Raw genomic sequence first — 25,692 nt, 5'->3', positions numbered from 1 at the left:
CCTATCCTATAATAAGCACTGAGTAAATGCTTGGTTTTGGACCGCATCAAAGAAGACTGTCCTCAAATCATCATCCTTTTGTGTTCGTGTATTCTTAGGTTTTTACTTAGAAGCCCTGGCCAAAACAGGATTTGAATCCAACTTACTGCCAAGCTCAGAACTCTGTGCCTATTACCAGCTCTTGGGCAGTGCTTTCCCAGTATTTCCCAATACCTCCCCAAATCCTTAAAATGTTTGATGAAAAGTTTGGGTCCAGAACACAAGCCTATTTGTCAAATCTTTATTGGGTAAGTGGGGAAGGTTGGCAGGGTCCAGTTTAGTCCTTCTTGGCAGCAGCCTTCCTCATGGCAGCTAGGACATTGCTGAGCTCCTCTCTCTTCCTCTTGGCCCGGATATGAGTTCCCACCTAACACACGCAAAAAAAGGACATCAGAGAGAGGGATGTTCTGTATACCCTCCTTCACCCCCGCGAACTCACACTTACCCTTTTTTTGATGAACTTAAGGGCTCGCTTATCCTTGGAGACTTTTAACAATTCCATGGCCCGTCTTTCATAAGGGGCAAATCCACACACCTCCCGGATCATATCTCTCACAAACTTGGTGTGTTTGGTCAAGCGCTATTAAAAGACAAAGGTTTGATCAGGCCCCAGAAGTATTACCATGAGAAGAAAAAGTTAACTCCCTGGGGAAAGGCAGGGGCTGAACTTTGGCCTCTGGGGGGGACTTAGAATTTTATTTTTGTCCTGAAAACCAAGAACACAAATGATCAATGAATTCATGTTGACAACAAGGTAAATAAATGCATATTTACTCCTAGCTTAGTTATTTAGGGGGTAACCTTGGTGTACAATTTCCCTTTTTGGACCTTAATTTCCTCTGGAATATAAAATGGGCTAGAGGATTATAAAGTCCCTTCCAGTTCTAAATGCCATAATCTCTATTTTGTAGATGTTATAACTAAATGACTTGGGATTGAAGTTATATATTGACTCAAAAATTCAGTGGTTTTTCCTATGCCAAACTGCCTCTACACCACCTCTAAGGTGGGCTACCCTTGAGTGCTCACCAACATATTCCACACCAACTTCTCTTCCTAGAGGTCCCTCCCTATAAAGAAAGGGTAGTTTGGCTGCCAAATCCTGATTTCTCATAGAGCCCCCACACCAATAGGAATGACTTTAACCTTCAGGAAGATTCTCTTTACCAGTGAAACCCATGACTCCCTTAAACTTCACTACCCCCCATCTGACCAGCTGCCAATTCTTATTAATTCTATGCCATAACATCTTACATCCATTGTCCCCTCTTCTCACTTGTAGGGATCGCCCTAATTCAGACCTTCATCAACACCTTTTGTCTGGACTATCACAGTAGGTTCCCCATTAGTGCTCTCATTCCATTTTCATATTCCTAAGGCAGAAGTGACTGATCCTCCCTCTGCTCAAGGAACTCCAGTAACTCCCTCTTGCTTTCTTAGACAAAACAGAAACTTCTCTGGCTTTTAAATCAATTGCAATCTGGCATCATCCTAACTTTTCAAACGGATTCACTTTTTTCCCTGAATTCAATGTTCAGTCCAACTGGCCAACTTCCAATTTTAAGTAACCCCCCTCCCCAACACTCTACCTCTGAGCCTTTGCAGAAAGAATTGAGAACAGCCAGCTTCTTTATTAGTACAGCTCAGGGACTATTCCCTACATAAAGCCTTTCATGACTTCAGTGTTCCACCCCATCCCCCACAACAACTGGTTTACATACTGCACACATGTCCCATTCCCAATAAATCAGGCCACCGGAGGGGACAGGTAATTTTATTTCTGTCCTTGTGTCCTTGCTAACAGTGAGCACACAGTAAATGCTTGTTCAATTGAAATCCAACACCTGGCAATTAACCTACAGACCGACCCCACTGGGCCAAGCAGCATGGTCTAATGGTTAGAACACCTGACCGAGTTTGAAGCCTTGTGTGATCCCCTAACCTCAGAGCCTGTTTCCTTCTCTACAAAATTCACACTATTTCACAAGCTTGTTGTGAAGAAAGCACTCCGCCTGCCTTGATCACCAGCCCACCCAGAAGAGCCTAGACAATTACCAACAAGCCCTAGACCTGGCCTAGGAAGTCCCCTGACTGAACCATGGACACCATCCTGGCTCCGACGGCAAGGAGGGGGGCACACCGCGGGCAACGCGGCTCGTCCTCAGGGTCAAAGCGCACAAGCGGACAGCCGCCGCCTCGAAGGCCAGCGAGGGCTGGTGAACGCGCCCTTCCCGACGCAGTGCCTTCTGCTTCAGCAAGTGCTACAAACGTCCCAGATGATGGAGGTAACCCGGGCCAGGCTGCCCGGGCCCGGCGCATCCCGGGCCACGGATTCGGGGCGCACGCAAACCGCGACGGCGGGTCCGTCCACGGATCGTGGGACCGGCCACTGTGGGTCCAACTGCCCGTGGCTCTCCTCGAGGAAAGGAAACTCCGCCGGCTTTTAAAACCACCCGGCATCGTCCTAACTTTTCACAAGGATTCACTTCTTTCCCTCAGCTCAACGCTCAGGCCAACGGGACGACTTCCTGTTTTGTGACCCCCACCCCCCACTCCACCTCGGAGCCTTCGCAGAAAGAACTGACCACAGCCAGCTTCTTTACTAATAAAAAACGGAGCCCGGCGGAGACGGGATCCCACCGTGGGCCGGGGGCTCCTAGCAGAGCCACGTGCCCCGGTAAACCCAGGCCCCCGGCGGCGAGGCGCCCCTGCGCGTGCGCGCAGCCGCCGAGTCCCGCCGCCCCCCACTGACCCCCACTCCCGTCATCCCGCGCTCGCCGGGCTCGGTTTTGGACTCACCCCACGGCGGCGGCAGTGTCGCGGCTTGGAAACGTTTTTGGTGACTTTGTGGCCCTTGTTGAGGCCCACGGCCATGGGATATCGGATGGCCATGGCTGCGGCGCTGTGGAGGGAGACAGAGTCATCGTGGGGGGCTCCTGGACACCCACCAGCCTCCCCGGACCCGAGGCCCCAAGAATCTTCCCCCCGTCCCTTCGGGCTGCCTTCGGGAATGGGGTGGGGAAGCGGTCTGAGCCCCGGATGGCGCCGGATTCCCCGGGAGGTCCCTCTGCTCACCTACCTTAGCCCCAATGGCAGCCACAGCAGAAGGGAAGAGAGAGCGCTGAACTCTGGGATATGTAGGCTCCACTTCCGGGTCCTCCAGAGGCAACGAGTGAGAAAGGCTAGAACGTCCCTCTCCACTCGCCGGCCGCTCTAGCCGATCTGGTGACTGCCCCCTACTGGAGCTCGGTAGCGTCGTGAATTCTAATTCTATTGAATCCTAAAACTCAGCGCGCCTGCGCATAGAGTCCTTGGGTGTGCAGGGCTTTGGTCGATTCTGTGAATTTCACTAGTTGGCCTTTGAATTGTGAGTTGTAGGACGCCTCGAGAGCCTTACCTCTCTCAGGGAAAGGGTAGCGTGCTTCCTCAGAGGTCCTCAGGAGACATGGCCGATCATGTTCTCCCAACGATTTCCTCGGTTCCGCTCGCTTCCCTGGTACCAGGGCCTAGCGGGCTGCCCGGGATCCTGTGAATGCCTCGTACTGCGCAGTCCCATTCCCTTCTACACCTCTTAACACTCCAGGTCTTTTCTCTTTTTATATTTTTTTTTGCCCTTTTAGGATCGGGAAGTTTGTTTTTGCTTCCTAAAAAAGTCTCTCCTCCCAGTCTTTCCTGCTGATTTCTCTGTTGAGTTTAACATATTTCCACACCAAATGGTGCTTTTGAAAAAAGTTTTGACCTTATTAGAGGAGATTTAGGACCTGTTTTTACTGTATTTCTGTGACCTGCTTATGCATTTTACAGCCAGTCTTCTAGTCATGGTCCTGTTTCTTCAGAGGTGCCTGTGCCTCATACAACCTCCCTTTGGCTTCAGAAGGATCGCCTTCTACAGAAAATCTTTCCTAATCTCCCGGTTTCCGGTGCCCTCCCTGTTACATTGTATCACATTACTTTCTATTTATCCTCTGCAGATGTATTTACTTACAGAGAATGTCTTCTTTGACGTGGGAGACCCTGGACAGGGAAATTCACCTGTCTGCCGCAGGTCGGCTCCCTCAAACTCTGCCTGTCAAAAGGTGCCCGCCCACCTTAGTAGATGGAGTTTTCTCCCTTGGGAGTTCTCAACACCAATAGAATTGCAGGAAACAGCCCAAATCCCACCACAAGGAATACGGATTGTTTGTCTTCTTAGGATGAATGTAAGCTCTCTGAGGGTAGGAATCATTTCATTCTTTGTATTTGTATCCTCAGCTCTGGCATATAGTAGAAGCTTAATAAATGCTTGTGGATCGATTGACAGATTTATTGATCCTGGGTAAAAAAGACATGTGGTACAGTGGATAGAGTCAAGCCTGGAGTCAGGAGAATCTGAGTTCAAATATGGCCTCAGATACTTATGATCTATGTCAACCTAGACAAGTCATTTATCCCTGTTTGCCTCAATTTCCTCATTTGTTAAACAAATAAGAGAAGGAAATGGCAAACCTCTCCTCTAGTATCTTTACCAAAAAAAAAAAAAATCCAAATGGGATCACAAAGAGTCAGATATGACTCAACAACAGAGAAGCTTCCCATCCCTGGGATTTGGTTTCTCCATCTAGAAAATACCATCACATGAAGTGGGAAGAAATGGGCTACAGGGTATGGTGGGATAAAGGTGGTCTCCAGCTCCGTGGCCCTCCAGAGTCCCCTGTCTACTAGGCTTCCTCCATGGACCCTAAACGGACAAAGCTGTACTTTAGAGATGACTAGGTGGTACAGTGGATTGAATAAGAAACTTGAAGTCAAGGACAGAATTTGAATACTACCTTAAATGCTTACTAGCTATGTTACCACAGTCCAGTCACAATCTCTTTCAAACTCAGTTTTCTCATCTGTGAAATGTGATAGCACCAACTTCACAGAATTCAACTTGAGAGGATTAAGCGAGGCAATAAACATTAAACAGTTTTAAAACTTAAAAGTGCTACATAAATGCTAGCTAGCAGTATCCCTCTCTGCCTCTTGTAACTCGTAACATACCAAGATCAGCAGTGATTGTAACAGCAGCGATAGCTAGCATTTTACAGTACTTTAAGTTTGCAAAGTGCTTTATAAACATTATCCTTATTATAACCCAGGGAGTTAGCACTATGATTATCATCATTCCTATTTTTTTAAATTTTTTTTTACATTCTTCTTCAAAGTTTTAAGTTCCAAATTCTATTTCTCCCTCCTGTCTCCCCTTCTCCTCTCCCTCCCTCAGATGGTAAGCAACCAGATGTAGTTATACATGTGCAATGATGTAAAACATTACCATATTAGTCATTTTGTACAAGAAGACTTGAAGAAAAGAAAATGAAAAATAGCATGCTTCAGGCTGTATTCAGTCAATATCAGTTCTTTCTCTGCAGGTGGATAGTAGGCTTCATCATCAGTCCTTTGGGATTGTCTTGGTTCGTTGTACTGCTAAGAATACCTAAGTCCTTCATAATTCTTCACTGAACAATTGTGCTGTTACTGTGTACAATGTTCTCTCCAGAATGGTTGCATCAGTTCACAACCTCACCAACACTGTATTGGTGTCCCAGTTTTTCAACGTCCCTCCAACATCCAACAGTTTCCTTTTTTGTCATATTAGTCAGTGTGAAGTGTTACCTCAGAGCTGTTTTAAATTGCATTTCTCTGATCAATAGTGATTTAGAGCATTTTTTCATATGACTATAGAAAGCTTTGATTTCTTTGTCTGAAAATTGCCTATTCATATCCTTTGATCATTTATAAATTGGGGAATGACTTTTATTTTTATAACTTTGACTCAGTTATCTATATATTTGAGAAATGCAGCCTTTATCAGAGACACTTGTTGAAAAAAATTTCCTCCAGTTTTCTGCTTTCCTTATAATTTTGGTTGCACTGGTTTCGTTTGTGCAAAAATTTTTTAATTTTATATAATCAAAAATATCTTTTATATTTTGTAATGGTCTCTATATCTTCTTTGGTCCTAAATTCTTCCCTTATCCATAAATCTGACAGATAAACTATTCCATATTCACTTAATTTGCTTATGGTTTCACCTTTTATGTGTAAATCATGTATGCATTTTGACCTTATCTTGGCATATGGTGTGAGATGTTGGTCTATACCTGGTTTCTGTCATATTGTTTTCTAGTTTTCCTAGCAGTTTTTTTTCCCCTTTTAAAATATTTATTAGATTTTTAATTTATGGAATAAAACAAGCATTTCTATAACATAGTATAATAAACAAAAATTTGACTTGAAATTCAAAATCTATTATGTACAACTTGCTATTCCTTTTAAATGTATAATAAAGATGTCATGTAAATGTCTTTTGTTTTCTTTTTAATACAATATTTATTTATTTTTCAGTTCTCAACATTCACTTCCACAAGAATTTGAGTTCAAAATTTTCTCCCCATCTCTCCCCACACCCCACTCCAGGACAGCATGCACCCCATCCACCCCTTCCTCCAGTCTGTCCTCTCTTTCACCACCCAGCCTTCTTCCATCCCCCTTCCCCCTCTATCTTCCTGTAGGGCAAAACAGATTTCTATCCTTCATTACCTGTATATCTTAATTTCCAGTTGCTTGCTAAAACAACTTTTAACATTCATTACCAAGGCTTTGAGTTCCATATTCTCTCCCTTCCTCCCCACCCACCCCCATTGGGAAAACAAGCAATTCAATATAGGTCATACATGTGTAGCAATGCAAAGCACTTCCATAACAGTCATGTTGTAAAAGATTAACCACATTTCCCTCTGTCCTCAATCTATTCCATTCTCTCCTCTGACCTGACCTCCTACAATAGTACTTGCTTCTGATTATCCCCTTCCCCAATTTGCTGTCCCTTCTATTATCTTCCCTCTCCTATCCCCTTTGCCCTTGTCTTTCTGCAGGGTAAAATAGATTTCCATATCCAGTTGAATGTGTGTTATTCCTCCTTAAGCCAAATCCCATGAGAGCAAGGCTCACTTATTTCCTTTCATCTCCCCCTCTTCCCCTCCATTGTAAAAGTTCCTTCTTCCCTTTTCCATGTGAGATGATTCACTGCATTCTACCTCTTCCTTTCTCCTACTCCCAGTACATTCCATTCAACAGTAAATTTTATTTTTTTATGTATTCTTCCTTCACATTAAGCTCAACCCGTGCCCTCTGTCTAGATATACATACACATATATACACACATACATACATACACCCATGTACATACGTACATACACCCATACATACACCCATATACATATATAATATACACATCCATACATACCCATACACACCTACATACATATATTCCCTCTAACTACCCTAATACAGAGAAAGGTCTCATGAGTTACAAATAACATCTTTCCATGTAGGAATGTAAACACTTCAACTTTAAGGAGTTCCTTAAGGCTTCTCTTTCCTGTTTACCTTTTCATGTTTCTTTTGATTCTTGTATTGGAAAATCAAATTTTCTATTCAGCTCTGGTCTTTTCAACAAGAATGCTTGGAAGTCTCCCATTTCATTGAAATTCCATTTTTTCTCCTGAAGTATTATACTCAGTTTTGCTAGGTAGGTGATTCTTGGTTTTAATCTTATCTCTTTTGATCTCTGGAATATCATATTCCAAGCCCTTCAATCCCTTAGTGTAGAAGCTGCTAAATCTTGTGTTATCCTGATTGTATTTCTACAGTACTTGAATTGTTTCTTTCTGGCAGCTTATAATATTTTCTCCTTGACCTGGGAACTCTGGAATTTGGCTCCAATATTCCTTGGAGTTTTCCTTTTGAGATGTCTTTCAGGAGCTGATTGGTGAATTCTTTCCATTTCTATTTTACCCTCTGGTTCTAGAATATTGGGACAGTTTTCCTTGATAATTTCTTGGAAGATGATGCCTCAGCTCTTTTTTTGATCATGATTTTCAGGTAGACCAATAATTTTTCAATTATCTCTTCTGGATCTGTTTTCCAGGTCAGTTGTTTTTCCAGTGAGATATTTTACATTGTCTTCTATTTTTTCATTCTTCTGGTTTTGCTTTATAATTTCTTGGTTTCTCATAAAGTCATTACCTTCCATCTGCTGCATTCTAATTTTTAAAGAACTATTTTCTTCAGTGAGCTTTTGAACCTCCTTTTCCATTTGGCCAGTTCTGCTTTTTAAATCATTCTTCTCCTCACTGGCTTTTAGGACCTCTTTTTGCCCTTTGGGTTAGTCTATTTTTAAAGGTGTTATTTTCTTCAGTATTTTTTTTGGGTCTCCTTTACCAAGATGTTGACTCACTCTTCACGATTTTCTTGCATCACTATCATTTCTCTTCACAATTTTTCCTCCACCTCTCTTACTTGATTTTCAAAATTCTTTTTGAGCTCTTTCATGGCCTGAGATCATTGCATATTTTGGTGGGAGATTTTGAATATAGACACCTTGACTTTTATGTCTTCCTCTGATGGTATGCGTTGTTCTTCCTCATCCAAAAGGATGGAAGAAAATACCTTTTCACCAAGAAAGTAATCTTCTATAGTCTTATTTTTTTCCCTTTTTTGGGCTTTTTCCCAGCAGGTACTTCACTTTTGAGTCCTTTGTCAAGTGGAGGGTATATTCTAAGGACCTGTATGTTCTCAGTTCCTCCAAGGTAGCACAATCAAGGGAGAGAAGTTTACTCCTATCCTGGCATGCACTCTGGTCTGTGAGCAACCACAAGCACTCTTTTCTGCCCTGGAACTGTGAGTAGCATTTTCTCTCCACAGCCACCACCAGCTCCACCTCATTAGTACTCTACCTCACCCCAGGACCGCCACTCAGGGCTGAGATTCAGATCAGCTGCTCGATTCCTTCAGGATCTTTAGGTCTAGGGTTCCAAAAGTGGATGCTGTTGTTGCCCTGGGGCTGGGGCTGGAGCAGGACCATGTTCCCCTCTCACCCAGGTGAAAGAGCTTCCTTACTGACCTTTGAACCTGTCTTTGGCATTTGTAGGTTAAGAAATCTGGGAACCTCAACTGCTACCCATGATTCTGCTCCCTGAAGCTTTTTCCAGTCCTATCCAGGCTCTGCTGCATGCCCCAGGCTGGGCTGCGCTCTGCTCCACCCAGTGCAATAGACCTTTCCTGAAGGCTTTCCAGGCTATCTTGGGCTGGAAATCTGTTTCACTCTGTCATTTTGTGGCTTCTGCTGCTCTAGAATTCATTTAGAGTAATTTTTTACAGATATTTTATGGGCTATGAGGGGAGAGCTAAAGGAGGTATATCCTTCTACTCTGCTATCTTGACTCCACCCCCCTTTCCTAGCAGTTTTTGTCAAATAATGAATTTTTGTTTCAAAAGTTTGGATCTTTGGGTTTATCATATATTAGATTACTATGGTCAGTTATTATAATGTAATTTCTATCTAATTTATTCCACTGATTCATACCAGATTGTTTTGATAATTATTGCTTTGCAATACATTTTGAGATCTGGTACAGCTAGACTTTTTTTTACAAAAAAATATTTTATTTTATTGATATTATTTTATTGATTCCCTTGATATTTTTGAGCTTATGCTTTCCCAGATGAATTTTATTATTTTTTTCTAGTTCTATGAAATAATTTTTGATAGTTTGATTGCCATGGCGCTGAATAAATAAATTTATTTAGAATTGTCATTTTTTTATATTAGCTCAGCCTACTCATGAGCAATTAATATTTTTCCAATTGTTTAGATCTGACTTTATGTGTGTGAAAAGTGTTTTATAGTTGTGTTCATATAATTCCTGGGTTTATCCTGGCAGGTAGACACCCAAGTATTTTATATTGTCCACAGCTATTTTAAATGGAATTTCTCTTTCTATCTCTTGATGCTGAACTTTGTGTGTAATATAATAGAAATGCTGATGATTTATGTGGATTTATTTTGTATCCTGCAACTTTGCTTAAGGTTGTTAATAATTTCAAATAGTTTATTTAGTTGATTTTCTATGCATGCCATCATATCATCTGCAAAGAGGGATAGTTTTGTTTCCTCATTGCCTATTCTAATTCCTTCAGTTCCTTTTTCTTTTCTTATTGCTATAGTTAGCATTTCTATCTAGTATGATAATCATTTAATATCACTTTTGGACCTCAGAGAATACTTCTTCTATGTCAACAAGGTCAGATGGAGTTGACTTAAGAGCATTCTTTCCTCTTTTTAAGGATGAGACCCTCAATCTGAGACACTATCTTGAATAATGAGACTTCTCCTGTATCCTAATATTTTGTGGACATATACTGCTTATGGCATCTTAATGGTAGAGAAAACACAGATATCCAGGATCATAATTGCAAATGAAACTTTGTCAGCTCTCTTATCTGATGGTATTTACCACCTATTCAATTCAGAAAATTCCTTTCTCATAACATGGTTAAACTTATATGGAGGTCATAAATTTGAGTCACACAGACATGCTGAGTTGGGATTGCTCTAAAACTTCTTTCAGCCTGGTCATTCTTGTACGGGACAGTCAGAACTCCAGCTCTGGCTCCTTGTTGGCACAGGTGAAGCTAGCTTCAGCTAGGTTTAAGGGAATAAACAATGTGGACCGACATACCACCTGCCTCTTTGCCCTCCTTCAACCAAACTTTCAGGTTGACAAATGTTAAATAACAGAGGTGACAATGGGCATCTTTGCTTCACCCCCATAGTATTGGGAAGGCTTCATCCCTGTTTTCTGGAGGAGGAAAGTGTCTGACTGAACTAGGTTAAAGTCACGCGGCTAGCCAACATCTGAGGCAGTGTCGCCGCCGTGGCCCCCCGCAGCTCTGCAGCGCACACTAGGACTACTCCACCGGGACCTTCCTTTAGCAGCAGAAGCCCAAGCAGAAGGGAAGAAAAGGCCAGAAAGACTACAACTCCCAGACGCCCTAGCGGGGCTCCCTGTGTCGAGGACTACAGCTCCCAGAGGCCGCAGTCGGGCCCGCCCCCCGGCTCCCAGGGGCCTGAGCTCGCGCGCTCTCGTCCCGGGCCCGCCCCGGGCGCAGCGGGGACCTGGTCGCTGGCGGGCGGAGCTCTGTGTCCTTGCGTGGCCGCAGAGCAGCGAAGCTCGGCGACCATGGCTGTCCGCCTGTGGCCCGTGTTCGGGTGAGCGCGCGCGCCCGTTTCTCGAGTCACGCGGGGCGGGGGAGAGGGAGGGGGTACCCCACCTCCATCGCCCAGGAGCTGGGCCGGAGCCTGGACGCAGGGCCGGGCAGGGCCGGGCCGGGAGGACCGTTGTAGGCCTAGTGACAGCCGGGGCTGGGGGCGGGAGGAAGGGCGAGACCCCGGAGAAGTGGGTCCTTCCCCCGAGCCTCGTCGCCCTGGTGCGGAGGCCAGCGTGGGCCTGTGCCCCGGGCACGTCGCCGTGTTCGCCAGTCAGCTGTAGCATGGGGGTGCTGGGAGCCCCGGCCGCGGTCGGGGCTGGGTGCGAGACGGCATCGCCCGCCTGAAAGCCCTGCCGCGGGACCCGGGGGGCCTCGTGCCCGCTGGGCTGGAGTCCGGTCCGGGGCTGGAGAAGCGCCAGTCAGCGCTTAGGTGTTGATCGTAAAAAGAAAGACGACCCGAGACGGCTAAATGAGCTTGCGTAAAGTGCTCTGCGGTCCGTAAAGCTCTGGAAGTGACGACCCGGACCGGACGCTCCCCTCGTCTTCCCCCTTCCCCCCAGATTCCGGGTCTCTGCCCCGCAGGGAGCCGCAATGGGCACTGCCGGAATTAGACTCCAGCCCCTCTGGGGGAGGGCAGGAGCCGCTTGTCCTCCGCGAGCCTGAAGGGAGAGGACGGCCATGGGGGTGAGGGGCGGGCAGAGAAGAAACCCAAAGTGATGCCGCCCCTGCCAGGCCCGGGCGGAAAGGAGCTGGAAGGTCTGACCAGCCCCCTGGTTTGCTTGGTTTTCACATGGGGAAACTGAGGCCTGGCGTTAGGACCCGGCCCCTGGGCCACAGGAGGAATCTGCGGTAAACTGATACAGGGATCTAGGTTAGAGTCTCGGTGTTGTGAGCATCCCACCAAGCGTTTCTTCTCTCGCCATTCCCCCAGGTTTTTCATTAAGGCCGGCTTGGCCGGTGGGTCCGTGTACTTCGTTTACGATCAGGGGCTGCTGGGGTCCAGTCACCAGGGTCAGGCTGCCCTGCGGAGGGCGCAGCAGGCCATCCCAGGCGCCTTCACCCATTACTCTGACTTACTTTCGAAGCACATGGGATTCCGGTTGGAGGTACCACGAGGGGTGGGGGGGAAGGTTAGGGGTGGAGATTGGTCCAGAACTTCATGGGCAGAAGGCAGAGGAGATGAGCTTTTAGGAAAAGGGAAAGTGTCTGCCCTTCCTGGGACAAAGTAATAACATTTCTGGTCAGTGGGATGGGGTGGGGGGGCAGGGTGAGGACAGGCTGGTCTGAACTACCTGGGCACTCTCACCTGACCTTCATGAAGCCCTTGGTGATTGAAGGCATTCATTTTGTGACTCCAGCTCTGACTGGGCCAGGTTTCGGGCTCATTTTGGTTATCTGATGAAGTCCTGGATCCAGGCTCAGAGCAAGCCTCTGACTTTGAGCCCTGTTTTGTTGCATCCTGTAGGCCCCCCACTGTCCTCCCCAGCAGAGCAGGGAGGTGGGCATCTGATGTTGGAGCAGGTGATTGATGCTCCTTTTCCTCTTTTTTCAGCTCCCACCCACTCCATATTTCAACATTAACCTTCGAGACTACTGGAACTCAGGTAGGACCATGGGCTCTATTACGCAGAGTCTGCAGCAGTAGCCCTTCTGCTGAGGAGGAATGCTGCTGTCCAGACACTTCCCTGCTCTCTGGACCACCAGGCCTAGCCCCCCACCTTTGGCCTCTTCCCCATCCCTCCACCCCAGGAGCTCCCTGCATTGGCAGGATCAGAGGGCAGAGGGACAGATGACTAGCCATGGGACTAACCCTGAGGGGTGGGCTCCTCACACAGAGTAGGGGGCATTTGAGCCACTCTCCAAACACCCACACTTGTAGCATGTCAGAGCCAGAAGGAACCTCAGAGATCATTTAGTCCAGTGCCACCTCATTTTATAGATTGGGAACATGAGGCCCAGAAGGGGAAGGGACTTACTCAAAATTCCCTTGTATGTCACTGGCAAATGCTTGCTGTTTGGCTGGTTGACTCAACAGAGTCCTGACCGTTAACCTGGAATTCTGTATTCTGTAGAATGGGCCTCAGTGAGGAAAGTCGTTGTGACTATTTATTAAGTGTCGGTTGTGGAGTCAAACACGGGCCAAGTGACAAGCATTTATTAAGTGTCTACTATATGTTGGGCATTGGGGATACAGAGACAAGATGAAGCAGTCCTTGCTCTGAAAAGAAGTTTATGTTCTGTCAGGGGAAACAGCACCCATAAGACATACGTATACAAAGCATACAAAGTTAGTGGACGATCACTGGGGGAGAGGGAGAAGGAATTAGGAAAGGCCTCTGGAGCTGGCTCTTGAGCTGAGCTTGGAAGGGAGCCAGGGACCCAAAGAGGTGGAGGGGAAAGGGCTGGCAGCTCAGGGGTCAAGGACAGCTTAAGCAAAGGCACAGAGGTGAGAGATGGGATTCTGGGTTTGAGGAATAGCAAGAAGGTGAGTTTGGCTGGAATGCTGAGTGTGTGAAGGCGGCTTATGGATAGTAAGCCTGAAAAGAGGCGTTGGAAGCTGATTGTGAAGGCTTCACATGCCACACGGAGATTACACCTTATTTTAGAGGCTGAAGGGAACTAAAGGAAATAGAAGCTCTTATCTGATGCCCTCGGGGCCTAACTAATTGACACCAGGTTGGTGGGAAGGGGGAAGGAAGAGATCTGAATTACAGAAAGTTTTGAAAAAAATCTGGCTGCTAGGAAAATCAGTTGAAGGAACTGGGCACAGCTAGCCTGGAAAAAAGAAAATTTGGGGAGGGAAAACAACAATCTTTAAGTATTTGACAGGCCATTGTGGGTAAATGGGGACTAAACCTCTCAACCCTAGAGAGCAGCCCCAGAAGGAATGAATGGCAGTTGCAAAGGCCAATTTTGGCTCAGCATAAAGAAAAACGTGATAACACTAGCAGCTGGTTCAGAGTAAGACAGGCAGCCTCCAGGAGTAATGAATTCCCTTCCCATCACTGGAGGTCCCTGAGCAAAGGCCAGATAATCATTTGTTGCAGAGGGAATTCCTGATCAGCCAGGAATTCCAGGACTATGTGCTGTCCAATGTTCCTTCTACTTCTGAGAGCCCATGTGTGGGCGAATTACTAATTTTCTTGTTTTACTGAAATCAGTGATTACTAAAATGACTAATTTTCAAGCAAACACAGTAATTCCATTTGGCCTCATCAGGTATTGCCTGGTAAGGATGTTTAGAGGATACCTGATTTAATAAATGTGCAAGGATAATTTATAATTAACAGCAGTTATTTTGTGTAAATGGCATGTCTACAGTTGAAAAGGTAGGTTGAACATTCCCCTTATAATTGTCTTAATTAGTTCAGGCTTTCTTTTTCATCACTAGTGTGAGGACAAACACCAGACTTGTCTCATTTGCTACGGATTTGAATTAATGAGGTTTTGTTGCATTTTATGTTAGGCAAGAGAAGCCAAAGGCTCAGTTGGTCAAGAAATTAGGGGACCAAAAAGCCTGTTGCCAAACCTCCCTCATCCAGAGAAACAAGTAGGGCAGAAGGACAGGTGGTGTGTGGATAGTGGGAAGAAGCTGGTTTGGGATTCAAGAGGCTTGGGTTTGAATCATAGATCCATCATTTACTAGATAATATGGCCATAGACCTTGTTTACCCTCTCTGAGCCTCCTTTCTGCATCAGTAAAATGGGGACAGTCAGGGTTCCTGCCTCACGGGGCTGCTGTTTCAATGAAGACCTGATGTGAACTGTTCTGTGGCATTCTCTTTGGGCAGAGGAGATGGGACAGGGACAGGGTGACCCAGCCATGGTGGTACTAAGACTTTAGATGAGGTGCATGGAAGTACTTGTGGAGTGATCATTCTGGGTAGGATTCCCCTTGAGACCAAAGATTCTTCTGCCCTACAAGGAAGACTGATGATTTGGAGTCCAGAGACCTGGGTTTGAATCTCAGTTCTGTGACTTCACCTCTCCAGGCCTCAGTTTAGTGATCTCTAAAATGGGGAGATGGCACTGGGTGATGTGTGGAGGCCTTTCCAGCTTTAGCTCCTCTGATTCACTCCCTCTGAAGAGCTTGGGGTTCCTAAGCAAAGGGCACTTGAGAGCACCCACCTGTGCTTGGAGGAGTACTCAAAGGCCCAAATGACAGTGAGTGGAGGAAGCCAGAGGGGTGGAGATGGGAGCTGAGGAGGAGCCTGAGTGCTGCACTCTGTACAGCTCTTTCCCACACAAGGAAAGGAGCAAAAATATAAAAGCTGTGGGCGTGGGAGGTAATGACTCTCATTTCTGTGGTGCCCTGGGAGGTAGCCAGGACAAAGATTCCCATTTTACAGATGAAGAAATTAAGGCAGAGAGAAGCCCCTTTCTGGGCAGGGGAGTGTAACATAGCTAATAAGTGCTGGCACTGGTCTTTGAACCCAGGTCTTCAGGTTCTAATCCAGCAGTCACTTATTTCCTACCTCTGCTGCAGAGTGGGAATGTAGCCTTGTTCCCCAAATCCCACCGTACTGAGACTGAGGAAGGGCCCACTCTAAATGGAAGAGATACCCACCCATTTAGCCACTGATTGAAGAGTGACCTTGCGCAGGTCCCTTCCCTTTTCTAGGCTTAGTTTTCACTAGTGTCAAATTTAGGGATGCACTGAATGATCCTGAGGTCCTGGCTCAATGACTCTACCTTGAAGCCAGTAGTTTCTGAGAGGTGTAAATGGGGAGATTCTTGGGGAAATCCTCAGACATGTTATTGAACAGAGCCAGGAGGGCAGATGAAGGGGCTAGGGTTGGGGGGAGAGCTCTCGTTCTCCCCATTGGAGGCAGGGCTGGAAACCTCACTAGAGGCATTTCTGACCTCCTTACTATGGGTGGGGCTGGTGTTCAGTGGAATATTTAGGGTTAACCAAATGCTTCCTCCTCTGCAGGCATCAACAGCTTGATGTGTTCGCTGTCCACAGCCCCCTCGACGATCCAGGCATACAGTCGTGAGGCCTGGAACTATGTGAGGGGCCAGAAGTGAAGCTCCAGCCCCTTGGGCACATTGTCAGGGTGGGGGTGATGAAGAGGGCCAAGCTTTCAGGACCCCAAAACTGGGGAATGAGTTTGTGCTTCTGAGGGCAACTTGTGACCAGGCCCTGCCCAAATAAAGGACTTTACAACGCTCTTTCCTCACCCTGTGTGTGGTTGGTGAGGTCCCTGATGGTTGGGATGGGAGGCCTATAGAACATCAGAAGCCAGATATCTCTTTTGTGCCTGCACATGTTTTTCTTCCTGGGTGCCCCAACTTGGTGGAACTTGGGCAAAGGTGATAGCAGTGATTTAAGTCCCCTGGAAATCCTGGCCAGTGGTCAGTTGGTTCTACACCTACAAGTATCAGGACAGACCTTGGGCACTGGCCACCAGCCAGAAGGACCTCCACAGAACCACTGCCCCCACGGCTCTGGTGCTGCCCACCACAACAGATTGAGTGGAAAGAGTTGGTGCCCTTGCCTTCCTTGCTGCTTGGTTACAGAGCACAGACTTCTCTAATCCAGTCCAGCCCCCTCACTTCACAAGTGAATCACAGGCCCTCTCACCAGCCTTGGGTCACCGGAAGAACCCAGGGTCAGGGGGAGGGGGGCCTCTCCCAGAACCATTTCACTTAAACCCTTGGATACTTTAGTGGACCCTGCTCAGCTCCTTGCCCCTCCCTGAGGCCTCCAGTGAGCTGGGCCCCAGTGCTGGAGATATCCCCCTAGGGCTCAGTGTTCTCTTGATAGCAGCATGGCGCCCAGGTGGTCTGTCTGCTCCCCTTTTGTTCTGTCACTCCCCAGAGAAGTGTCCTTATTGTTGTGTCTTCTGTTCCTTACTAAAGTGCTTCTTGAATTTTAAAGCCCTGTACAAATGGCAGTTACTAAATTGTAGTAAAGTGTGTTCATCGCAACTGCATGAGACATATTCCTGTGTTATTGTCAGGAAATCAGGTCATAGATGCGCATAGCGAATGAGTGTCATGGCTGGGATCCAAACCTGGGTCTCTCCTGACTCCGAGTCCAGGACTGTGCTGCTCTGTGAAATGCCAGTGACATCACAGTCAACAGAAAAAGCCCTGCGGGCTGCCTGCCCCTGCACTTAGAAAACCATAAATCAGTGTTACCTATGTTGTCTGTTTATTTTGTTAAGCTTTTCCCACTTAGAGTTGGCTCAGGCCTGCTCAGGCGTTTCCTTGGCTGCCAGTTTGACCCCTCTGCCTTACAGTTCTTGTGCTCATGGAACTCACAGTCTAGAATAAGGGGATGAGACAGATGTTGGTGCCTAGTACACAAGCATGGGGTAAATTGTGGAACTAGTAGTGGCCATGTGAGTCAGCAAAGACTTATGTTCAAATCCTGTCTCTGACACTAGCTATGTGGCCCTGGGCAAGTCACTTTAACCCATTTGTAAAATGGGCACATTACTATGAGTAGTCCCCAACTTCCTCTGTTGTATCAACTACAACTGTTTGTGTGTAAAGAGCTTGGCAACCTTTAAATCCCTGTATAAGTCATCATTACCATTATTTTTAAATGAATCCTAGAGACAAAACACTACGTGAAAGAAAAAAATCTGTCCCTCCCTTCCCTTTGCTGACCAGCTGGGAAGCCACAAGGCAGTCAGAGATCAATAGGCTCTTAGTTCATCTGGCTTAGGCTGAGACTAATAAATGCTACAAGCTGAGGCTGTGGAAGAGGTCCCTATTATACATAGTGTATACACCCCAGGAATCTCTTGGAGTCTATGGAATTAATGTGAGATTGAGTTGAGTTTGAGGAATGTTACCAGGGAAGGTTTTAGGAGAGAGGTTTGCCCTCCACTTGGGAAATCTAACTCTGCAGCCTTCAGTCAGGCCCTAGAGAGGAGCCCTGGCGAATAGAGGTAATGATGAGACCGAAAAGGCCTGAGGAGGAGTGAGCTGAGACCTCCCTGGGGAAAAGTGCAGTGATTTCAGGCCAACAGAGCAGGAGACCCAGTTCATTTCAAGTACTGACTGACTAGTGCCATTCAAAGACTGCTGGATCATTGGGCCCTCAGACCTCCACATGGGGAGGGGTTCCATGGTTCTCCTCATCCCTTCCTACCCCAGCTCCCCTCTTAACATATGCACACCAGATTCTTTCAGGTTACTCAGCCTGAGTGTGTGACTATATATACCATCAAGAGGTTCACTTCTAGGTTTCTATTAAGGATTCAAGCCAGGAAAAGTCCCCTTGGCTTGGGATGGTCTGCTGCACTTCAGAAAGAGGTCCTGGAGCTTAGCTTGTGAATTATCAAGCTTATAGAGGGTTTGCCCAGGTCAATCGGGAATCCCTGGTAATCCCAGGGGTGCTGATTTACAAGATGAGAGAATCTCACAGTTGAAGGGCCTCTGGTCCAAGTCCATCAGAAGTAAGTACCCCTCTTCAACAACCCTGAGGAATGGTGGCTGTGCCTTTCATGGAAATTTTTAGAGGGGACAGAGTCAAGAATCAGGGGTGAGGAACCTGAGCCCACATGTGGCTCTCTAATGTGACCCTTTGATTCCAAACTTCACTGAACAAATCTCCTTAATAAAAGTATTTGTTCTGTAAAACTTGGACTCAGTCAAAAGGTTGCACCCAAGGACCTAGAGGTCTTGAGGATGCAGGTTCCCCAACCTTAGTCAAGATGATGTGAGATGTAGCAGTTTTGCCTTAACTCCTTCACAACCTCCTCCACAATGACCTATAGAGAGCATCAGGCTGAATTCTGATGAGGAATGCTAAGGAAAAGTCACAATGGGTCATTTTTTCAGCCCATGGAAGCTTAGGAAGCTAGAGAGGTCTGCAAACAGACAGTGGCTGTGGAGAGGTGGAGGCTGGCCAGGAGCACAATGTGGGAGTGGGCAGAATTGGCAGCTAGGTGGGGTGTAGTCAGCAGCATTGGCAGAGAGGTACCCAGCACTTAGGGGCAGAGGATTGAGCCTTAGGAATCCCAGGGGATCTCTCGAGTAGCACAGAGAACAGACACAAGTGTCATGTGGCAGCTCTATTCCCCACTACCCAGTTCTGGGCACAGTCCCAGGGCAGAGAGGAGCAGTCTGCAGGGAAAGAGCAAGGAGCAGATTCCAGAACCCTAACTGTGTGTCCCTGAGCCCAGGAATGAAGAGGAACTCAGTTCTAATCTTCAGTTCGACACATATGCCTGCAGTAGAATAAATCACAGCAGAAGATCAAATTCAAGAAATTGGGAGTTCAGTCACTGAACCTGAAGAATCTTCCAGCAAGCTAACTGTGAAAGAGTCTAGACCAATGTGTGGGAAACTCAACCACACATAAGCCAACAGACCCATATTCAGTCAGGAATTTGTGAAGCACAGACAAGGAGGGCAGTGAACAGGCCTCTTCCCAGATCATTCTCCTTTACAAGCACTGAAAAATTATAGGTCTCCAGATTGAGCTGTGAAAGCAGCAGAAGGGCATAAAAGAAACTCAGAATAGCCATTGCTAGAGGTAAACAGAACCCAACACTAAAATAAGGTCTAAAGTCAACAACTATGCTGGAAAAATAACCAAAAAACTAAAAATAGAACCTGACCATAAAAACCTACTGTGGTTTCAAGGAAGCTCAAGAGTCAAATACAAAGACAATAATCTACCAGCAAAACCTCAAAGAAAAATGTGCAAGCTCAATAAGAATTATAAGAAGAGGTTTTTAAAAGGTAAAAAAAAAAAACTGTTTGAAAAATCATATGAGTTCAACTTCCAGGAGCCAAGATGGTGGAGTAAGTAAGTCACTGTCACCTTCCCTTATTGACCTCTGAAAGCCCAGATAATGTTGTCCGAGGAAAAACCCTGGAACGGCTGAGCCAGCAGAAAGATGGGGTGCAGCAGTCTTATAGGCCAGGAAACTTGGGGTATTAAGAGGAAAGGACCCTCTTGCTCTGAGGGTGGGGGAACAGTACAGAACGGGAGGCATCCCAGCAAGCCAGTAGCAAGCCCCACCTCAGCAAACTAGGGGAAGATCCTGAACTCTGGGGTGATAGAGCAGGCAAGTGCCAACACCAGGACCCCCAAGTCCTTCAGCACCGGTGGGGGAACCAGTAGACACCAGCTTGGAAAACCACCACATGTGCTGATGTTCTCCAGTGAACAAATCTGCTGGTGCTTCAGCACAACTCCAGGAGGCACATCTCCAGGCTGGAAGATATTCTCTAGCAGCCAAAAAACTCAAGTGCTTTGAAGAAGCCTGGGTGAGCAGGTATCCCCCAGGGGCACGACTCCTCACCCCAATCTTGAGAGTTCAAGTGTTGCTGACCCCAGTTCAGCACCAGATAAGCTGCAAGGCCCCTATAGCCTGCAGCTGCAAGCACCTGAGGCTCCGGGCACACAAAGCCAGTGATCAGGTCCAAGGATCCCAGCACAAGAAGCTTGGGTCAGTGCCTACTCCACTCCAGCAAGAGAACTCAACTTTAAAAGCCAGAAAATAGGCAAACACCATGAGTAAAAACCAGAAACAGCCAATAACATAGATTCTTACTATGGGGACAGGGAAGATCAAGGCACAAATTCAGAAAAGGCAACATTGTCAATATACCTACATCTGAAACCTCAAAAGGGAATGTGAACTGGTCTCAAGTTCAAAAAGCCTTCTTGGAAGAGCTCAAGAATTTTAAAAGTCAAATAAGAGAGATAGAAAAAATGGGCAAAGAAATGAGAGGTGAGAGTCAATAGCTTGGAAAAAGGAGAAAAATTAACTGTAGAAAACAAGTCCTTAAAAAATACAATTGGCAGATGGAAAAAAAAAGAGTACTGAAGAAAACAACTCTTTCAAAAGTAGAATTGACCAAGTGGAAAAGGAGGCACAAAAACTCACTGAATAATACTCCTTAAAAAGTAAAATGGGCCAAATGGAAAAGATGATATGAAATCTAATAGAAGAAAGTAATTCATTAAAAATTAGAATTGGACAAGTGGAAGCTAATGACTCTATGAGACGTTAAGAATCAGTAAGAAACAAGAGAATGGAAAAATAGAAGAAAACGTAAAATATCTCACTGGTAAAACAACATAAATCTAGGAGAGACAATTTAAAAATTATTGGTCTACCTGAAACTATGATGTAAAAAAGAACCTGGACAGCATCTTTCAGGAAATCATCCAGGAAAACTGCCCTGAGGTCCTAGAACCAGAAGGTAAAATAGTCATCAAAAGAATCCACTGATCACCTCCTGAAAGAGATCCCAAATTGAAAATACCAAGGAATGTTATAGCCAAATTCCAAAATTACCAGGTCAAAAGAAAATACTATAAACCAGTCAGAAAGAAGCAATTTAAATATCATAGAACCACAGTCAGGATTACTCAGGATGCTGCAGCTTCTATATTAAAAGACTGGAGGGTGTGGAATACAATATTCCATAAGGCAAAGAAGCTTGGATTACAACCAAGGATCAACTACCCAGCAAAATTGAGCATACTCTTTCAGGGGAGGAAATGAACATTCAATGAAATATGGGACCTCCAGACCTTTCTGATGAGAAGACCAGAACTCAACAGAAAATTTGATCTTCAAGTACAATACTCAAGAGAGGCATAAAAAGGTAAACAGGAAAGAAAAAAAGCAATATGTTATTCAATAAGGGCAAACTGTTTACATTCCTACAAGGAAGATATCACTTGTAACTCTTGAGAACTGTATCATTATTATGGCATTTAAAAGGGATATACATAGACAGAGGGTGTGGGTATAAGTTGACTTTGATGTAATGATAAAAAAATCTAATTAAGTGGTAAAAAGAGATTGAATAGGAGAAGAGGAAAGGAGGAAGCAGACAAGGGTAAATTACATCACATGAAAAGGCATGAAAACCTATTACAGCAAAGGAAAAGAAAGGAGGGAGATGAGCATTGTTTGAACCTTACCGTCATCAGATTTGGTTCAAAGAGCAAATAACATAATAAGTTATGTATAGAAATCTAACTTACCCTATAGGAAGTAGGAAGGGAAAGGGGAAAGAAAAAAGAGGGGGTGGATAGAAGGGAGGAAAGATGTAGTAAGGGTAAAGGAGAAGAAAAAGGGCTAATAAAAGAGAGGGCAATCCGAAGGAGGTGGTGGTCAAAAGTAAAACTCTAGTGAGGAGAGAAAGAGGAAAAAGGAGAGAGAAAAGCATAAACTGTGGGGGAGGGGAATAGGATGGAGAGCAAGACAAATAATTATCATAACTGTGAATGTGAATGCGATGAACTCTTCCATAAAAAAGAAGCAGATAGCAGAGTGGATTAAGAACCATAATCCTACAATATGTTTTTACAAGAAACACATTTGAAGTATGGAGATACACAGAGAGTAAAGGTAAAAGGCTGGAGTAGAATATATTATGCTTCAGCTGAAGTAAAAAAAGGCGGGGGGGGGGGGGGCATGTTAACAATCCTGATCTCAGGGGAGGAGCCAAGATGGCAGAGTAGAAAGATACACATATGCTAGCTCCGAACCCACAGCCCATAAAATATCTGTAAAGAAGAACTCCCAACAAATTCTGAAGCAGCAGAAGCTTCAGAACAACAGAGCAGACGAGATTTCTGTTCCAGAGAGCCCTGAAAACAGACACCAAAGGTCCGTGGCTCACCGGACCCAGAGCAGAGCCCAGCCCTGCCTTGGCAGCGCAACCAAGAGGAGCAGATCCCAGCAGGCTTCAGGGACAGAATCTCCAGCTGCCACACAGGTCCCTCACCCCACAGGTGACAAGGGTCAGCGAGAGGGTCTGTTTGGCTGGTCGAGAGGGGAGTGGGGTGTCCCCATAATTCAGGCCCCCTCGGGAGGCAGCAGCCGGGGCTGTGGCAGACAGGGGCTCCCCAAGCAGGCAGGAGCCTGGATCCATTGTTGAAGGTCTCCACATAAACCCCCTGAGGGAAGTGAGCCACTAGTGGCGGCCCTGCCCCCACCTGACCACCTGAACTTAATCTCACACTGAATAGCAGCCCTGCCCCCGCCCAAAGCCCTGAGGTTGGGAAGCGGCATTTGAATCTCAGACTCCAAGTGCTGGCTGGGTGGATCTGGAGACGTGGTGGGTGTGGAAAGAAAACTCAGAAGTCAAGTCACTGGCTGGGAAAATGCCCAGAAAAGGGGAAAAAAAATGAAACTATAGAAGGTTACTTGCTTGGTGAACAGATAATTCCTCCCTTCCTTTCAGATGAGGAAGAACAATACTTACCATCAGGGAAAGACACAGAAGTCAAGGCTTCTGTATCCCACACATCCAAAATAAATATACCATGGGCTCAGGCTATGGAAGAGCTCAAAAAGGATTTTGAAAATCAAGTAAGAGAGGTGGAGGAAAAACTTGGAAGAGAAATGAGAGAGATGAAAGACAAGCATGAAAAGCAGGTCAACACCTTGCTAAAGGAGACCCAAAAAAATGCTGAAGAAAATAACACCTTGAAAAATAGGCTAACTCAATTGGCAAAAGAGGTTCAAAAAGCCAATGAGGAGAAGAATGCTTTCAAAAGCAGAATTAACCAAATGGAAAAGGAGGTTCAAAAGCTCACTGAAGAAAGTAGTTCTTTCAAAATTAGAATGGAACAGATGGAGGCTAATGACTTTATGAGAAACCAAGAAATCACAAAACAAACCCAAAAGAATGAACAAATGGAAGATAATGTGAAATATCTCATTGGAAAAACAACTGACCTGGAAAATAGATCCAGGAGAGACAATTTAAAAATTATGGGACTACCTGAAAGCCATGATCAAAAAAAGAGCCTAGACATCATCTTTCATGAGATTATCAAGGAAAACTGCCCTGAGATTCTAGAACCAGAGGGCAAAATAAGTATTCAAGGAATCCATAGATCACCTCCTGAAAGAGATCCAAAAAGAGAAACTCCTAGGAACATTGTGGCCAAATTCCAGAGTTCCCAGGTCAAGGAGAAAATATTGCAAGCAGCTAGAAAGAAACAATTCAAGTATTGTGGAAATATAATCAGGACAACACAAGATCTAGCAGCTTCTACATTAAGGGATCAAAGGGCATGGAATAGGATATTCCAGAAGTCAAACAAACTAGGACTAAAACCAAGAATCACCTACCCAGCAAAACTGAGTATAATACTTCAGGAGAAACAATGGTCTTTCAATGAAATTGGGGACTTTCAAGCATTCTTGATGAAAAGACCAGAGCTGAAAAGAAAATTTGACTTTCAAACACAAGAATGAAGGTAAACAGCAAAGAGAAGTCATAAAGGACTTACTTAAGTTGAACTGTTTACATCCTACATGGAAAGACAATATTTGTAACTCTTGAAACTTTTCAGTATCTGGGTAGTGGGTGGGATTACACACACACACATGCGCACACACAGAGAGAGAGAGAGCACAGAGTGAATTGAATAGGATAGGATCATATCTTAAAAAAATGAAATTAAGCAGTGAGAGGGAAATATATCGGGAGGAGAAAGGGAGAAATGGAATGGGGCAAATTATCTCTCATAAAAGAGGCAAGCAAAAGACTTTTTAGTGGAGGGAAAAAGAAGGGAGGTGAGAGAAAAACATGAAGTTTACTCTCATCACATTCCACTAAAGGAAGGAATAAAATGGACCCTCATTTTGGTATGAAAACCTATCTTACAATACAGGAAAGTGGGGGAGAAGGGGATAAGCAGGGTGGGAGGGATGATGGAAGGGAGGGCAATGGGAGGAGGGAGCAATTTGAAGTCAACACTTGGGTAGGGACAGGATCAAAAGAGAGAATAGAAGCAATGCGGGGCAGGATAGGATGGAGGGAAATATAGTTAGTCTTACACAACATGACTATTATGGAAGTCATTTGCAAAACTACATAGATATGGCTGACATTGAATTGCTTGCCTGCCAAAGGGAATGGGTGGGGAGGGAGGGATGAAGAGAAGTTGGAACTCAAAGTTTTAGGAACAATTGTTGAGTACCGTTCTTGCTACTAGGAAATAAGAAATACAGGCAATGGGGTATACAAAGTTGTCTGGCCCTACAGGACAAAAGAGAAGATAGGGACAAGGGAAGGGAGGGATGATAGAAGAGAGGGCAGATTGGTGATAGGGGCAATTAGAATGCTCGGTGTTTTGGGGTGGGGGAGGGGACAAATGGGGAGAAAATTTGGAACCCAAAGTTTTGTGAAAATGAATGTTAAAAGTTAAATAAATTAATTTTAAAAAAAGAGAAATTGATAGACAAAAAAACCCAAAAAACAATCCTGATCTCAGACAAAGCAAAAGTGAAAACAGATCTAACTAAAAGAGATAAGGAAGGAAACTACATCCTGGTAAAAAAAAAAAAAAGGTGCCATAGATAATCAGGTATTATTATTACTAAACATATATGCACCAAGTGGTATAGCATTTAAATTCTTAGAGGAGAACTTAAGGGACTTACAGAAAGAAGCAGATAACAAAACTATACTAGTGGGGGACCTCAACCTTCCCCTCTCTGAACTAGATAAATCTAACCACAAAATAAACAAGAAAGAACTTAAGGAGATGAATAGAATTTTAGAAACGTTAGATATGGTAGACTTCTGGAGAAAACTGAATGGGGATAGAAAGGAATATGTCTTTTTCTCAGT

The 25,692-nt window shown here is 45.3% G+C and overlaps 2 protein-coding genes across 2 annotated transcripts; one reads left to right on the top strand and one right to left on the bottom strand.

Moving 5' to 3' along the window:
- Positions 1-266: 266 nt before the first annotated feature.
- On the bottom strand, positions 267-3,606 carry RPL36 (ribosomal protein L36). The gene is made up of 4 exons (XM_072601935.1): positions 3,119-3,606; positions 2,839-2,941; positions 485-619; positions 267-406 (listed from the first exon to the last, which is right to left on the bottom strand). The coding sequence occupies exons 2-4, from the start codon at positions 2,929-2,931 to the stop codon at positions 317-319; spliced, it is 318 nt and encodes a 105-aa protein (XP_072458036.1). The 5' UTR covers positions 2,932-2,941; positions 3,119-3,606; the 3' UTR covers positions 267-316.
- Positions 3,607-10,799: 7,193 nt separating this feature from the next.
- MICOS13 (mitochondrial contact site and cristae organizing system subunit 13) lies at positions 10,800-16,295 on the top strand. Its single transcript, XM_072601896.1, has 4 exons — positions 10,800-11,116; positions 12,047-12,221; positions 12,668-12,719; positions 16,049-16,295. The coding sequence occupies exons 1-4, from the start codon at positions 11,088-11,090 to the stop codon at positions 16,141-16,143; spliced, it is 351 nt and encodes a 116-aa protein (XP_072457997.1). The 5' UTR covers positions 10,800-11,087; the 3' UTR covers positions 16,144-16,295.
- Positions 16,296-25,692: the final 9,397 nt, after the last annotated feature.

Source organism: Notamacropus eugenii, chromosome 4 (assembly GCF_028372415.1).
Source record: "Notamacropus eugenii isolate mMacEug1 chromosome 4, mMacEug1.pri_v2, whole genome shotgun sequence".
Classification (NCBI taxonomy): domain Eukaryota; kingdom Metazoa; phylum Chordata; class Mammalia; order Diprotodontia; family Macropodidae; genus Notamacropus; species Notamacropus eugenii.
This window is presented reverse-complemented; position numbering and strand designations above follow the sequence as displayed.